The following is an 18101-nucleotide window of genomic DNA, read 5'->3' on the forward strand; positions in this document are numbered from 1 at the left end:
ATCTTCACGCATGATAGCTCATTTGTGAGAACATTTTTTATTAAATAATTCACGTATTACAAGTTTATTATTTTTCCTGGAAACTTGGTCACATATGATGACACAATGCGAAGGTTTTCCAATTTTTTGATTTTTTTGATTTTTTTATGCCCGTTTCAAAATGCGGTCAAAACAGCGGGCTTGACCGTTCCTAGCTAGTGGTTGAATCTTGGATTTTTTTTTATGTTTCTCTGATTAAATAGATACTTATATACCTAGAAATGATTTTTGGAAAAAATAAATAGCAAACTATGAGGCAACTACAGTTCAAATTTGACCCGCTTCCTCCTAAATCGGCGGAAATTTATCTTTTTCATCAGTGGTGGATAATTTTTTTACACCCAACCATTTTGTCAATTGTGCATTAAACATGGCCTAGTATTTTATAAAATTGATTTGGTCTGTTTTTGCAACAATTATTTGGTAGTTCCTTCACAAAAAACCTCATTTCGGGCACTCGAAAAATGGAAAACGAATTTTCCGTGCAAAGAAAAATGGAAACTCCCTTAGGCAACATTGTTAGGAATTCCAAGATGCACCCTTGTGCACAATATGAGATCATTTGAACAAACTATGCCATGAATGTGGCCGCAAGATTGATCATTTTGGCTTGAAAGCCATGAATCTTCACGCATGATAGCTCATTTCTGAGAATACTTTTTTTAAATAATTGCAGTATTACATGTTTATTATTTTTCCTGAAAACTTGGTCACATATGATGACACAATGTTAAGGTTTTCCGTTTTTGATCTTTTTGAATTTTTTATGCCCGTTTCAAAATGCGGTCGAAACGGCGGGCTTGACCGTTCCTAGCTAGTGGTTGAATCTTGGAATTTTTTTGATGTTTCTCTGATTAAATAGATACTTATGTACCTAGAAATGATTTTTGGAAAAAATAAATAGAAAACTATGAGGCGGCTACAGTTCAAATTTGACCCGCTTCCTACTGAATCGGCGGAAATTTGTCTTTTTCACCAGAGATGGATTAAAGCTTTTGACACCCAACCATTTTGTCAATTGTACATTAAATATGGCCTAGTATTTTATAAAATTGATTTGGTATAATTTTGCAACAAATATATGGTAGGTCTTTTACAAAAAACTCATTTTGGACGCTTGAAAAATGAAAAATGATTTAAAAAACTCATTTCTCCTAACTCTTTTAAAAGATATTTGTCTTATTTCGATTTGTCATTATTTCCTGAAAACTAAGGTCAAATTTGATGATACATGAGAAGGTATTCTATTTTTATTTTTATTTTTATTTTTCATGTCATAAAATAGCCAATATGATTTAACACCTTATTTATTACGACCAATTTAGATGGTCAAAATGTGGTACTTGTATACTGCGTTCTGATTGGTCCAGGAGCATCTCACGCGGATCGTGCCTAATCACCGTCGGATGCTCTTGGATCCAACGACCCGCCTGTCTCACCCACGTCGCCCAGCCCACAGCGCGCACTCCCCCCACGCACCCAACCACCGCCCCTCTCTCTCTCGCGCGAACCCCACCCAACCCCTCGTGCCCTCCTCTCTCTCTCGAACCCTAGCGCTCCACTCCTCCCTGGCCGCCGCCACCTCCGGCGCCCTCTGTCCGGCGAGATCCACGACTCCTCCTCCTCCTCTCTGGGTCGATCCCCTCCAACCCACGACTCCACGACTCCTCCTGCTCCTCTCTGGATCGATCCACAACCGCTTCCAACCCAGCCGCCGCAGACCATCCCGGCCTCCTCCACGCCAATTCGAGCAACACTCCCCACTTCCAGACCAAACCCTAGCCTGAGACCCCTTCCTCCTCGATGGCCAACCCCTCCATGGCGGCCGGCGACGGGGTGCCGTTGGCGGAGGGGGTCCGTGCCGTTGGGGCCCAGATCCGCAACCGCTTCCGCGTGGCGCCCGTCGACCGCGTGGCTGCGGCCCTGGCGACGCGATGGTAGCATCTGCCCTGGCGGCGTTGGCCAATGAGAAACCGCGAGATCCTCGACGCTGTGGGCACCACCGTAGCGGCGCTAAGCACCACCGATGCCGATGGGGTCCAACGAGGCGGACAAGCCGCTGCGGCGGATCGGCGCGTCGTTCGAGCAGCTCGCGGCCGTCGCCAAGCAGCAGCAGCAGCCCGCGATGGCGGCGGGGGACTTCTCACGCGCCTGCTCCAACGTCTCCGTCCTCTTCTGCTGCCTCGGCATCGCCTTCAAGTTTGCGGAGATGGACTACGTAGCCAAGGCAAGCGGCCGCTCCTCCGCCCCCCTCTCCTCCCCCGCTACCTGCTCTGCTGTTCGGTATGCTACTTCATTGTGCCTGTACTGTATGTGGTAAAATTTCTGGTGATTCCTTCCTGGGACATTGGTTTAGTTGTGTGAAGCTGAGAGGTTTGGGATGAAATGACCCCAAAATTCTCAACCGGATCGAGTTGGTGAGTTCTGTTTGAGTTTACTTTTGATTGGTATACGCTGCATAGCTGCGTGCCATCCATGTGGGAAGGTATTTGTGTTGATCCACTTTAGTTTTAGGCTACGAGGTTTGGGTGAAATGATCTGTCGAATTCCGAACTGGATCAAGCAGCAATAATTGGTTGTTTCATCAGGATCGGACTGTCTAATTCTGCTACTGTGTGCTATGCTTGTTGAGGTTGTATGCTTCAGGTGTAGAATATCCTACCCACTTCTGCACTTGAGTCGCTAGAGAACCATGCACTACTAAGCAATGCAGTAGAATGGCACACTGAAGCATACACTACTTTATTGTACACTTATGCTAGTTGTTATTGAAATTTGCCCTGTCAATTCCTTACTGAAATTTCCTCCTGTCGAATTCTTAATGAAATTGTAAGCTTTGTTACTGAATTACAGAAGTATCATTGCTTGTTCAAGAACAAATGTTTGACTGTATCTCCAATGCACTCAATCATTCTTTGTGATTACAGTTTTGACTGTATCTCCAGCATTGACAAATTCCATTGCTTGTTCAAATTTATACTGGAGTTGCTTGTTCAACATTGATAAAATATCATTGCTTGTTTAAGGACTCCACTATACTGAACAAATGTATTAATCGGGGGAGCTCTGGTGGCAGCACAAGGAGCAGAGCAGCGGAGCAGCAGCACTGGCACGGGCTTATATATTGTTGGCTTGTAGCATAAATTGTTGGCACGACAACTTAAATTGTTCGGCGTCTTGACGCACTAATGCAATCGTACTGACGATTGGTAGTAACCAAAATCATATAAAGGCAGTCTGCTCTCCTTTAAATTATATTTCATAAACTATATTGAACCATTGCAGCTGCTATAGATTTGAGATTCACATCTTTTTACATTGCCTACTCTAGGAAGTTACTGTTGCGTAGTTAGTCTTTTTGCACTGATTTGTACAATTGTATATTCTTGACACTACTAGGTGATTCCTTGAATTATTCAGTTTGTTGTAGCATACCAGTTTGATGGAATGCCTAAGGTCTAAGGAGATAAACATTGGTATCCAGAATAGATCTACCTAAACCAACAGGCACAAAGCATGCATATCCCTTTAATCTGCATTAGTGCGTCTAAGTGGTTAGTGTATTGTAAGCTCCATCCATGGAGCAGTGAAATAAGCTGACGATGTATAACGTGCAGCTAGCTTGCCATTTAGACGTTTTCCCGTTTTTAAGTATTACTTTTCTCTATATCTGTGAATTGGATTGTCGATCTTTCCTGGAGTCGATTTTGCGCTAGAGCTTCTAAAACTAACCAGTCCAGGGAAGAACTTCTTTCTTATCTTAATGTTTTGTAGAACCCCCAGATTGACCATATATTGCATGCTATCATTCACAATACATGTTCTGTCTTTCCTATCATGTGTTCCGAGGGTTCAATCTGCAAGAAAACCCATCAGACCTGTATATGTCATCTGATTTAGATCACTTAATTTCATACATGGATTGCTGAGGTTTTTTGATCTTGCAGGTCGCGGCGACCACCAAGAAGACACCCAACTCCTGCACCCCGAACTACCCTACCCGAGCCTGCCGTCGCAGCTGCTGTGTCAAGTCCACAACATCACCATGCATGTAGGTGTACTTGGTTCATCTTCGGGTTCAGGTGTAGGGGTTAGTGGCCTTAAGCATTAACCATTTAATCCTGATGAATGCTGCTTGTTTTGCACAGGCTGACAAGGACAATGACAGGTCTACGCACAGATGACTCTGCAACCAATAAACTCTAAGTACTGTCGGAAAGGGAGCTTGGTGAAGATATTCATGACATGCTGAACTGCGTTTTCTCTACATGTGCTTTTATCGGTTTGCATGCTGCATGTTTGATGTTTTGCCTGAGCTGCGGACGAAATGGTACTGAATGCCTGAAAGTAATGTTAACAATGTTCAGTTTAAGTGTACATTTCGAGATCAGTGCCAGTGTTTATAAACACTCAAAATCTGTACAGTATTTCTTAGATTAACGAGTGCTTACTGTATAATTTAGGAAAGTTTTAATAATACTACAGCAGATGCTAATTAAATCAGGAAGTGAAGCACTACCAAACGTACCGTATACAATGTTCAGTTCAAGTTTAATTTTTAGTTTAGTGCCAGAGTTTATCATCAACCCAAAAAATATATATCTGATTTTCACATTGACGAGTATTACTGCTTACTTCTCCCATTCCTTGGTTGAAGACTCTGTTTCGAACCGAGCCTTGCAGCAAGGAGGGAATGGTTGCGTCTGTTTTGTGCTTGGACGCCTTCTCCTAGTTGTGCTAAAATTGAGGTGCATGTTTAATTAACAAGCACCTTTCATCCCCACTGTGACAGTAATGCATTGAGGTGCCTCTGGACTGTAGTGTCTTAGGTTGCCAGGAGTAGTAAAACTTAGTGTTGTATTGAGGATTGAGGGTGGCTGGGCTTATAAGTTAATCATCAGCGTGAATGCTTTGTTTGTCTGATACTCACAAGTTAATGCTTCGCTCGTCTGGGTGTGTGATAATGCCATGTGTCTTGTGCAATCAGATTACATTTCTGTTTGTTATGGTAATATAAAAAATATTCATGCTGTCAAAATTTTCACAGTGTGTGCCTTTCATTTCTTTAGTTTGATTGTTTCCCTTGTATTCAATATGCTTCTAGTGGCTGATCCTTCCATTTTTGTTGTGGCATCTTTATTTTCACAGGTGTTGTGTGTTCTGGAAGATGGAAGAGGAAGAAAACCTATTTTTGTTGAACTAAATTTTTTGTATTCTGTTTTGTTGTACGTATCATTTGATAGTTCTGTATAGGAACAAGTGATACTATTTTGTAGGGCTTTATGGCCTGTGATGTAAAACATATTTAGTGCTGAAATATGAAATTATTTGCAAAATTTGTCGAAAAGGAGGATCATATGTATGAATATGTGAATGGGGTGAAAAGAGTATTGGACCAACTCTAGGATTGAATTATTATTTGAATGTATAAAAAGGCTGAATGTAAACCAGAAATGGGCTGCACAAAATTGTACATATATTCTTGAAAGGCCAAATGTGCATAAAAATTGACGGGCTGACCAGTTGGGCTTGGCCCATGTAGCTGACAAAAATTAATAGAAATAAATATACTAAATGGGCTGAATTAATGGGCTCGGCCCATATAAACACCGAATTGGACCGGGTTGATTCTTATCCACGTCAGCTTGCCACGATGGATGGCCATGTAGGGAGGCTGCTAGTGACCAAAAGTTTGGTCAAAGAACCAACGACCTTTTACATATCACAAAGAAGGTCGTTAATTTCAGTTTACGACTGCCAGCTTTTAACCTTCTGTTTTTTGTCAAAAAAAGGTCGCAAATAAAAAACAATGACCTTTCAGTGACCAATAGTGGTGGTCGCAAGTTGACATATTTCTTGTAGTGTTTAGACCGCCGCACAATGCAACGTGCCTCGTTTGGGTCCTCAGGGAGTTTTTGCCTAGTTAGGTGGGCCAAGAAGGGTTCTGTCCACGGGGCGATGACATCCATAATCACGTGGGCCGAAGGTGTCATTTCGGTGGCAGAGCCTCCGATTACGTCAGTGTTCGGGATCAGGCGTTGTGGCCGGGTCCGGACTGTTGTTGCCGGTCTCCCCTTCCCACACCACAGATGGCTTAAACAGCCTTTCCAAGAAGATATTGGGTGGGGCAGGGTCGCGCTTAGCGCCGATGCGGGCGAGGATATCCGCCGCTTGATTGTTTTCTCGGACCACATGGGGGAATTCGAGCCCCTCGAACCGAGCTGACATTTTGAGGACGGCGTTGCGGTAGCCGCCATTTTTGGGTCCTTGGCATCAAAGTCTCCATTTATTTGAGATATTGCGAGGTTCGAATCCCCATGCACCTCTAGGCGTTGAATGCCCATGGAGACTGCCATCCGGAGACCATGCAACAGGGCCTCATATTCTGCTGCATTGTTGGAGTCTGTGTATAATATTTGGAGTACGTATTGGACTGTATCTCCGGTGAGGGAGGTCAGGACGACGCCTGCCCCCAGACCAGCCAGCATCTTAGAGCCGTCAAAGTGCATGATCCAATTGGAGTACGCACCGTACTCTTTAGGGAGTTCGACTTCTGTCCATTCGGCGACGAAATCAGCCAGTACTTGCGACTTAATGGCTCGCCGTGGTCTGTATGTTATGTCGAACGGGAGGAGCTCACTAGCCCATTTAGCAATCCGGCCCGTGGCATCGCGGTTATTTATTATGTCGTTGAGTGGTACTTTAGAAGCCACCGTAATTGAACACTCTTGAAAGTAGTGTCGTAGTTTCCGGGATGCCATGAAGACCGCGTATGCTATCTTTTGATAATGTGGGTACCGTGATTTGCATGGAGTGAGGACAGTGGATACGTAGTATACCGGCTTTTGAAGCGGGAACTTATGTCCGTCCGTCTCTCGTTCGACGACGAGCACTGCGCTTACAACTTGGTGTGTTGCCGCTATATATAACAGCATTGGTTCGCTGATATTTGGCGCGGCCAAGATTGGATTGCTGGCCAAGACGGCTTTTATTTCTTCCAATCCGGCTGTGGCCGCATCCGTCCATTCGAAGTGTTCGGTGCGTCGAAGAAGGCGATAAAGAGGTAGTGCCTTTTCTCCCAATCGGGAGATAAAGCGGCTTAAGGCAGCCATGCATCCAGTTAATTTCTGGATTTGCTTGAGGTCTGTTGGGATAGCCAACTGTGACAGAGCTCGGATTTTAGCCGGATTTGCTTCAATTCCTCTATTGGAAACGATGAAGCCCAAGAGCTTTCCGGCGGGCACGCCGAAAACGCATTTTTCCGGATTGAGCTTGATGTCATATGTTCGGAGATTGTCGAACGTGAGCCTCAAGTCGTCTATTAAGGATTCGACGTGTCTGGTTTTAATGACCACATCGTCTACGTATGCCTCCACTGTTTTGCCGATTTGTGTTTCCAGGCATGTCTGAATCATGCGTTGATAGGTTGCACCGGCGTTTTTGAGCCCGAAAGGCATGGTGTTAAAACAGAAGGGGCCGTATGGAGTGATGAATGCCGTTGCGGCTTGATCGGACTCCGCCATCTTATTTGATGGTATCCGGAGTATGCGTCGAGGAAACACAATGAGTCGTGTCCTGCGGTAGCGTCGATAATTTGATCGATGTGGGGGAGGGGGAAGGGATCCTTGGGGCAAGCCTTGTTAAGGTCCTTGAAATCGACACATAGGCGCCAGGATTTGTCCTTCTTTGGTACCATTACCAGGTTTGCTAGCCAGTCCGGATGTTTTATTTCTCTAATGAATCCGGCCTCGAGTAACTTGGCTAGCTCCTCTCCCATGGCTTGTCGCTTAGGCTCTGAGAAATGCCGAAGAGTCTGCTTGACCGGCTTGTATCCCTTCAGAATGTTTATTCTATGCTCGGACAGCCTACATGGGATTCCTGGCATGTATGAAGGATGCCAGGCGAAGATGTCCCAATTCTCGCGCAAGAACTCCCGCAGTGCGGCGTCTGTTGTGGGGTTCAGCTGTGCCCCGATGGATGCTGTTTTTGTAGGGTCCGTTGGGTGGACCTGGAATTTGACTATTTCGTCCGCTGGTTTAAAAGAGGTGGACTTGGGTCTTTTGTCGAGTATCACGTCGTCCCTGTCCACTGTGGAGCGCAGCGCAGTTAGTTCTTCGGCCGCGAGGGCTTCGGATAACGCCTCGAGGGCCAGTGCGGCGGTTTTATTTTCGGCGCGGAGTGCTATGTCCGGATCACTAGCTAGAGTGATGATTCCATTGGGCCCGGGCATCTTGAGCTTCATGTACCCGTAATGGGGTATAGCTTGGAAGATCGTGAATGCCTCCCGCCCTAAAAGGGCGTGGTATCCGCTACTGAACGGGGCCACTTGGAATGTGATTTCTTCGGACCTATAATTCTCCGGCGTGCCGAATACCACATCTAGTGTGATTTTTCCCGCACATCGTGCCTCCCGACTAGGGATGATTCCTCTGAAGGTCGTGCTGCTTTGCTCAATGCGGCTCTTGTCTATTTCCATTTTGCTAAGAGTCTCCTCATAGATGAGGTTTAATCCGCTGCCACCGTCCATGAGCACTTTAGTAAGCCGGAAGCCGTCCACAATTGGACTAAGGACCAAAGCGGCTGGTCCTCGGACTGTTCAGAATTGAGGTTCGTCATTGGCATTGAAGGTTATGGCCGTATCGTTCCATGGATTTATTGTTGCAACGTGGCAGACTTCGGCGAGGCTGCGGAGTGCTCGCTTGCGCCTATTATTTGAGGCGAAAGTCTCGAAGACTGTCAATACTGTATTGTTATTTTCCACGGGATGGTGCTCTGTGGTATTGTTGATGAGGAGATCCTCGCCGCTCTTGGCCACCTGCCGGAGTATCCAACATGCTCTAAGGCTGTGTGTTGGCATGGTATCTGGTGTACTGTGAATTTTGAATGGCCCATTGAGCCATCCCTCCAATACAGTTCCGCGCCCTGTAGTGGGCTTTGGTTTCTTTGTAATTAGATCGGGTGACTTACGAGAGTACACCCTTTTAGTTCGGACGGGTGGTTTAGTGAGAGCCGGAGGATCCCAGAATTTTGTTTGGGTTTTCCAGGCGCTTTCCATCGCACAGTACTTCTGTACTATGGCCGCCAAGTCAGCGAAGTGTGCTATGTCACGGCGACTTATGGCGTTGAGGATGCCCTTGTCCGTGCAATTTTTGCAAAAGAATGAAATTGCGTCTTCCTCGCGACAGTCCTTGACCTTGCTCATCACAAGGAGGAATCTGGCCCAATAGTGATGTATTGTCTCTTGGGGCTCTTGTCTAATGTGGGAAAGATCACTTATGTCTGGGTGGGTGGGTAGATTTAGGTCCAAACCCTGACCCGATCTGAGACCCAGGGGCAGAGGAGTTTCCGAGCTTGGCAGTTCGGGCTCCGGGATGTTGCCCAATTTTTCTGGCCCGCTGTCCGATTCTAGGTTCGAAGCTTGGGGCATGTCCTCCCGTAGACGGGTATCCGGCTCGGAGAGCTCGGGAATCCGGACATAGTTCGTCCTCAAGATAGAGGAAGAATCGCTGCATTGCTCCTCCACCACCGCTATCTGATGGGTGACCGGCAGAGAGTTAATCTCCCTTTGGTCGGGTTTAAGCCCGATCCGATCATAGTCCGTAGCGACTCCCAGGGCGGCGATGCGATCCAAGAGCTCGTTCAAGGAAGAGAGCTCCATTGGATCCATCTGCTCGGTAAATCCCGAGCCGACGTGGAGGCTATTTTTGATGACCCGAGAAGTCATCGTCGACGCGACGGCCGAACGGGCGGTCATGACGAAGCCGCCTAATCGGAGAGTTTGGCCTACAGCTAGGGCTCCCCCCGAGGTAATGTTGTCCTTGACAACAAGACGAGCCATCAAGCCTTATCGTGACGGCACAGTGGAACTCTCAATGAAAGCACCAATGTCGGTGTCAAAACCGGCGGATCTCGGGTAGGGGGTCCCGAACTGTGCGTCTAAGGCGGATGGTAACAGGAGGCGGGGGACACGATGTTTACCCAGGTTCGAGCCATCTCGATGGAGGTAATACCCTACTTCCTGCTTGATTGATCTTGATGATATGAGTATTACAAGAGTTGATCTACCACGAGATCGTAGAGGCTAAACCCTAGAAGCTAGCCTATGATTATGATTGTTGTTGTCCTACGGACTAAACCCTCTGGTTTATATAGACACCGGAGGGGGCTAGGGTTACACAGAGTCGGTTACAAGGGAGGAGATCTACATATCCGAATTGCCAAGCTTGCCTTCCACGCAAAGGAGAGTCCCATCCGGACACGGGACGAAGTCTTCAATCTTGTATCTTCATAGTCCAACAGTTCGGCCAAAGTATATAGTCCGGCTGTCCGAGTACCCCCTAATCCAGGACTCCCTCAGTGAGGCTGGTGTCCTTTTCAATAATATTCTTGATGTGCTTTTGCAGCATCATTATTTCGTCAGTTGACCCCCAGTCCAGACCCTTGTTGGTCCACGACGCAAGCCGCATTGGGGTCCAGACCTAAACTCAGGAGTGGCCGCCCAGTTGGTGCCGCGAGGTTCGGTGATGTAGAACCACTCCTGCTGCCATATCTTGACCGTCTCCACGAAGACCCCTTTGGGCCAGGTGACATTGGGGAGCTTGCTCACCATGGCGCCACCGCAGTCCGCATGCTGCCCGTCGACCACCTTCGGCTTCATGTTGAAGACCTTGAGCCATAGGCCAAAGTGAGGGGGGATGCGGAGGAGCGCCTCGCATACGACGATGAACGCCGAGATGTGGAGAAAGGAGTTTGGGGCTAGATCGTGGAAATCCAGTCCGTAATAAAACATGACACCGCGGACAAAGGGATGGAGGGGAAACCCTAGTCTGCGGAGGAAGTGGGGGATGAATACCACCCTTCGCCAGGCTCCGGGGTGGGGATGACCTGCTTCTTGGCAGGGATCCTGTGTGCAACGTCCGCACTCAGGTACCCCGCCTCCCAGAGCTCCTTGACGTCCTTCTCCGTCACGGAGGACGCCACCCACTAGCCTTGAGATCCAGATCCGGACATGGCTGGAAAGATTGGTGACGGTGGGGAAGATTGGAACTTGGGCGCTGGAGCTTGAGGATGGAAAGGCTGAGGAAGGAAGAAGGCGTGGGGGTAAAAAGAAGGGATCTTTATCCGTTTATATAGGTCATGAATATCAAGCGCCCCCCTCGAGCCTTAAAACTCGCCTGTTCCCAAGGGGTCGTGCGAATGGCACGGTTGGATTATCCAAACCCATATTGATGAGAATCCCGCAATAAAGGGACACGATCTCTGCTTTGATGAGACATGTCACTGGAGGCTGCGTCTCGAAACGCGAAGCGAGAGGCCAAAAAATGGTTTGAAATAATAAAGAGGCCAGACAGTTATGCCTTATTTTGATTAAGTATTGCCTTATTTTGTAGAAATGCTGTCAGTAGAAATGCCTTATTTTGATTAAGTATTGTGCCCTTGTGGTTGAAGGTTGTAGCTGTTATGTAGAGCCGGATACAGTTCTCTTGTTCAGAAGACTGCGTCGAAGTATTCGGAGGAGGAACTCGCCTTGCAATGCCGAAGACAATCTGTGTACCGAACACGTCGTCAACGAAAGACTGGTTCAGGGGCTACTGAGGGAGTCCTGGAATATGGGGTTCTCGGGTGTCCGAGCTATGAGATATGGGCCGGACTGATGGGCCGTGAAAGTACAAGGTAGAAGGCCTTCCCCCGTGTCCGGATGGGACTCGCCTTTGCGTGGATGGCAAGCTTGACGTCCGGATGTGTAGTTTCCTTTCTGTGCAAACCGACTCTGTACAACCCTAGGCCCTCCGGTGTCTATATAAACCGGAGGGGTTAGTCCGTAGAGGCTATCTTAATAAAAACAGGCTAGACATCTAGGGTTTAGCCATTACGATCTCAAGGTAGATCAACTCTTGTAACCCCTATACTCATCAAAGTCAATCAAGCAGGAAGTAGGGTATTACCTCGATTAAGAGGGCCCGAACCTGGGTAAACATCATGTCCCTCGTCTCTTGTTACCTTCGATCCTCAGACGCACAGTTCGGGACTCCCTATCCGAGATTGGCCGGTTTTTACACTGACAAGTGGCGGTAACACGTGACACCCCTCTCTCATCCCCCACAGTCAGAGTGCAGTAAAAACCATCAAACTCTGCGAGCCTAGGCTCAACTAAATCCCTGTCAGAAGGGATCATGCAAATATCACAAAATCAGTAAGTGGTATCTGACAGGTTTCCGCATATAAATTAAACCACACCTCAGGAGGATTATTCCTAGGAAGGAAATGAAAATTTTGAACAAAGGAATTTGTGAGGAGATGATACTGTTCACATTAAGCTGCGATGAAGTCGGTGAGGCCGGCATTAGCAGCATATTGTGCAAACTCCTGAAGGATTTCGGCCCCTTCCATGAACGGGTTATGCGGCCATTCGCACGGTCGTACCTCCGCCATTCTCCGGGTATGGAGATCACTGTCAGATGACTCCTCAATCACTCCCTTGGAGTTCTTCTTGGAAGCAAACTTCCTAAAGATACTCATGTGTTTCCTATGAACAAAATTCTGAAATTTTTAGTCCACAAAATTTTCTCAACAAAACTTTACAAGATTGATAGCAACTACTCATGGGTATGCATAGAGGCCATAGCAAGCATTCAAACTACTTAGAACTCTAAGAATTCAACATGCAAGCTCATCTACAACAGCACCAAGAGTAACTAATTATTCCAAATATAAACCATTAAAGCAAAAACTAATTGGACCAACGGAGGAGTCACATACCAAGCAACAATCCCCCAAAACAGTTTCAGAAACAGAGCTTCAGGCAAAGAGATCGAAATCTGCGGGTTTGAGAGCAAGAACACGAGAGAGAGATCAATGGTGATTTTTTTTTCTGGAGGTAGGTGGTGATGTGGGTTGAAGAGATAAGTGAGGGGGGGCACGTGGGGACCACAACCCACCAGGGCGCGCCTGGGGGTCTTGGCGCGCCCAGGTGGGTTGTACCCACCTGGTGCACCTTCCTCTGATGTTATTTGCACCAAAAATTCTTAAATATTCAGAAAAAAATCGTATTAAATTTTTAGAGCATTCTGAGAACTTTTATTTTTGGGTCATTTTTTTATTGCACGGGTAATTTAGAAAACAGACAAAACATGGCATCTTAATTTATTTAACTAATAAAAAGAGAAAACAAAAGGTAGGGACAGAAGGTAGTGCTCACTAAATTCATCAATTTCATACCTCTCAAAAATGATCCATTAATAAGGTTGATCAAGTCTTATTAACAACCACTTCGATTAGCATGAAACCGAAGAACTTCCGTAAATCACTAAGTTACCTCAACGGGGATATGAATGTCCCCAACAATAAGCATTTCATATTCTTTTTAACAGAAGGCAGAGGCAGTTGAAAACTTCCAATAGTGATTGTCGGAGATTTTTCAATAACATTAATACCATTCACTTGGAACTGTTTCTTTGGAAAGTGCACCGTATGCTCATTACCATTGATATGAAAAGTGACCTTGCTTTTATTGCAATCAATAACAGCCCCTGCAGTATTCAAGAAGGGTCTACCAAGGAAAATCGACATGTTGTCGTCCTCGGGCATCTCAAGTATAACAAAGTCAGTCAAATAGTAACATTAGCAACAACAACGGGCACATCCTCACAAATACAGATAGGTGTGGCAGTTGATTTGTCAGCCATTTGCAAAGATATTTCAGTAGGTGTGAGTTTATTAAAATCAAGTCTTTTATATAAAGAGAAAGGCATAACACTAACACCAGCTCCCAAATCACGTAAAGGAGTTTTCACATAATTTCTTTTGATGGAGAAGGTATAGTTGGTATTCCGGGTTCTCCAAGTTTTTTAGGTACTCCATCTTTAAAAGTATAATTAGCAAGCATGGTGGAGATTTCAGCTTCCGGTATTTTTCTCTTATTGGTGATGATGTCTTTCATGTACTTTGCATAAGGAGGCATTTTTAAGATATCAATCAAGCGAGTATGCAAAAAGACTGGCCTCAGCATTTCAGCAAAGCGTTCAAATTCTTCATCATCTTTCTTTTTAGTTTACTTGGGTGGAAAGGGCATAGGTTTTTGAACCCATGGTTCTCTTTCCTTACCGTGTTTTCTAGCAACAAAGTCCCTTTTATCATATCTTTTATTCTTGGGTTGTGGGTTATCAAGATCAACTGCTGGTTCTATCTCAACATCATTGTTTGGTTCTTTATTATTTATTTGAGTATCTTCATGAACCTCATCATTATCTCTTTCATTATTAGAAGGTGAGTGTTCACTACCAGATTGAGTTTCAGCATCAGAGATAGAAACTTCGTTATCATTATCAGGAGGTTTTTCTACTTCAGGTTCACTAGAGGCATGCAAAGTCCTATCATTTTTCTTCTTCTTTTTCTTTTTAGACGGACTACGTGCATCAGTGTTAACCCTTTGAGAGTCGTGTTCAATTCTTTTTGGGTGTCCCTCAGGATAAAGTGGTTCCTGAGTCATCCTACCTCCTCTAGTCATTACTCTAACAACATGATCATTGATATTATTATTCATTTTATCTAACAACTCTTTTTGAGATTTAGCAACTTGTTCTAACTGAGTTTGAACCATAGAAGCATGCTTCCCCACTCCTCTAACATCATTTGAGATTCTAAATAACAAGTCACTCAAGCGAGCAATCATATCAGAATTGTATTTCAATTGTTTCATAACATTTGCATTGAAGTGATCTTGCTTTCTAATGTAATTTCCAAACTCATAAAGGCATTGGCTATGGTGCATATTGTGAGGATTATCATTGTCGTTGAATTTCATTAGAGAATTTACCTCTACCACCTTAGGTGGTGGTGGTGTATCAAGCCCATGTATTTCTTCAGTAGGAGGTAATCTTTTCTACATCCTCAGCATTAATACCTTTTTCTCTCATAGATCTTTTTGCCTCTTGCATATCTTCAGGACTGAGATATAAGATACCTCTCTTCTTTGTAGTGGGTTTAAACGGTGGTTCAGGAGGAGTCCAATCATCATAATTTTTCAATATGTTATTCAATAATTCTTCAGCTTGCCCATTAGTTTGTTCCCTGAAAACACAACCAGCACAACTATCTAGGAAATCCCTAGAAGCATCAGTTAGTCCATTATAGAAGATATCAAGTATTTCATTTTTCTTAAGTGGATGATCAGGCAAAGCGTTAAGAAATTGGAGAAGCCTCCCCCAAGCTTGTGGGAGACTCTCTTCTTCAATTTGCACAAAGTTAAATATTTCCTGTAAGGCAGCTTGTTTCTTATGAGCAGGGAAATATTTTTCAGAGAAGTAATAAATCATGTCCTGGGGACTACGCACACAACCAGGAGCAAGAGTATTGTACCAAGCTTTAGCATCACCCTTTAATGAGAACAAAAATAATTTGAGAATATAATAATAGCGAATTTTCTCATCATGAGCAAAAAGGGTGGCTATGTCATTCAACTTAGTAAGATGTGCCACAACAGTTTCAGTTTCATAACCATGGAAAGGATCAGATTCAACCAAAGTAACTAACTCTGGGTCGACAGAGAATTCATAATCCTTATCATCAACGAAGATAGGTGAAGTAGCAAACTTAGGATCACATTTCATTCTAGCATTCAAAGATTTTTCTTTATACTTGCATAATAATTTCTCTAGATCATCTCTATCCTTACAAGCAAGAATATCTCTAGTTGCCTCCTCACCCATAACATAACCTTCCGGTACCTTTGGCAATTCATATCTAGGAGGGCTAGTTCTAATAGGTGTTTCAATATTTTCTGTTTCAAGTTCTTCATCAGTTCAACAATTTCATCAGTTTGAGCATTCTCAAAAGCTTTAGTTCTAGCAAGTTGTTCATCAAGAAATTCACCTAGTGGCACATTATCATCAAGCAAGGTACTAGCATCATCATAAATATCATTCATGGAAAAAGTAGCATCATTAATAACTTGCGACATATCAAGATTAATAGCATGATGTGGTGTTGCAAGTTTACTAATAAAAAAAGTTGAATCAAGTGCGGAGCTAGATGGCAGTTCCTTACCTCCCCTCGTCTTAGAGGGAAAAAATCTTAGTCTTAGCATCCTTCAGATTCTTCATAGTGACAATTTGATAATAATCCCAAGTGACTCAACAAATATAGCTATGCTCCCCGGCAACGGCGTCGGAAAAAGGTCTTGATAACCCACAAGTATAGGGGATCACAATAGTTTTCGAGGGTAGAATATTCAACCCAAATTTATAGATTCGACACAAGGAGAGCCAAAGCATATTTGTAAGTATTAGCAGTTGAGTTGTCAATTCAACCACACCTGGAGAATTAATTATCTACAACAAAGTGATCAGTAGCAAAGTAGTATGATAGTTTTGATAGTAGTAGCAACAGAAATAGTAACGCTAACAGTGATAGCAATGATTTTGTAGCAAGTGCAACAGTAACAATAGCAGCAGTAACTTAGCAAGAACAATATGTAGGAAAATCGTAGGCATCGGATCGGCGATTTGTTGGATGATATTCATCATGTGACAGTTACAACCTAGGGCGATGCAACACTAGCTCCAATTCGTAAATATAATGTAGGCATGTATTCCGTAAATAGTCATACGTGCTTATAGAAAGAACTTGCATGACATCTTTTGTCCTATCCTCCCGTGGCAGCGGGGTCCTATTGGAAACTAAGGGATATTAAGGCCTCCTTTTAATAGAGAACCGGAACAAAGCATTAACAGACGGTGAATACATGAACTCCTCAAACTACGGTCATCACCGGAAAGTGTCCCGACTATTGTCACTTCGGGGTTGCCGGATCATAACACGTAGTAGGTGACTATAACTTGCAAGATGGGATCTAGAACATAGATATAATGGTGATAACATAAACGGTTCAGATCTGAAATCATGGCACCCGGGCCCAAAGTGACAAGCATTAAGCATGGCAAAATAATAGCAACATCAATCTCAGAACATAATGGATACTAGGGATCAAGCCCTAACAAAACTAACTCGATCACATGATGAATCTCATCCAACTCCTCACCGACCAGCGAGCTTACGAAGGAATTACTCACTCCCGGTGGGGAGCATCATGGAATTGGTGATGGAGAAGGGTTGGTGATGACGAAGATCGAAGATCCCCCTCTTCGGAGCCCCAAATGGACTCTAGATCTGGCCTCCCGATGAAGAACAGGAGGCGGCGGCGGCTCCGTCTCGTGGAACGCGATAATTCTTTCTCCCTGATTTTTTTCCTGGAAATATGTGATTTTATAGCGTCGGTTTCAGGGTCTGCGGGGCTACCAGGTGGGAACAACCCACCTGGGCGCGCCTGGAGGGGGTGGCGCACCCTGGTGGGTTGTGCCCACCCAGGTGCCCCCCTTCGGTGGTTCTTAGCTCCAGAAATTATCTTTACTCATATAAAAATTCCTCACAAAGTTTCATTCCAATCCGAGAACTTTTATTTCTCCATAAAAAACAACACCAGGGTAGTTCTACTGAAAACAGCGTCAGTCCGGGTTAGTTTCATTCAAATTATGCAAATTAGAGTCCAAAACAAGAGGAAAAGCGTTAGAAAAAGTAGATACGACGAAGGCATATCAGCGAGGGGTGGGCCAGGTGGTGGGGAAAGGCAGGAAGAGTTGTAATGCGATGCGTGGCAACAAGTTGGGATGGAGCATGACAATGCGCGAGTGGGTTATGCATGCGATGAATTGATACAACGGAGGGGAATGAACAAACAAAGGGAGTGGAGGCGATCTACCTCTTGGATATCTTTTGCCATCAGAAAAGGGCATGTGGCAGACACTTGTGACTTTTGAGCGAAATGCACAATTTCCACTTTGGGAAACGATTCCTGCCGGGCGACTGGCCGCAACTTTCGTCGGTAGCTCCTGTGTTGTTGGATCTATTGGAATCTTGCGTCTCACAACCTTGCATCTAGAACATACTAGTGGACCCAGCACCGCTCTTTCTCTAACTTTATATCTTCCTCCCCACAAAGACCACTTCTAATAACTCTGCGTCTTCCCCTTTCCCCTCTCTCCCCATATCAAGCGTCACCCGCTCAC

At 44.9% G+C, this 18101-nt stretch overlaps 1 protein-coding gene across 2 annotated transcripts; it reads left to right on the forward strand.

Annotated features, from left to right (window-relative positions):
* The first annotated feature begins 1547 nt into the window (after positions 1–1547).
* On the forward strand, positions 1548–5375 carry LOC123181234 (accelerated cell death 11). Of its 2 annotated transcripts, XR_006491598.1 has the most exons (4): positions 1548–2266; positions 3987–4090; positions 4188–4369; positions 5188–5375. XR_006491598.1 is itself a non-coding variant. In XM_044593491.1 (3 exons), exons 1-3 carry the CDS (start codon positions 2066–2068, stop codon positions 4243–4245), a joined length of 363 nt encoding a protein of 120 aa, XP_044449426.1. In that variant the 5' UTR covers positions 1548–2065; the 3' UTR covers positions 4246–5375. The 2 variants fall into 2 exon arrangements, 1 of the variants encoding a protein (XP_044449426.1); XM_044593491.1 differs by having other exon boundaries at positions 4188–5375.
* Positions 5376–18101: the final 12726 nt, after the last annotated feature.

This window comes from Triticum aestivum, chromosome 1D (assembly GCF_018294505.1).
Source record: "Triticum aestivum cultivar Chinese Spring chromosome 1D, IWGSC CS RefSeq v2.1, whole genome shotgun sequence".
Taxonomy (NCBI): Eukaryota; Viridiplantae; Streptophyta; class Magnoliopsida; order Poales; family Poaceae; genus Triticum; species Triticum aestivum.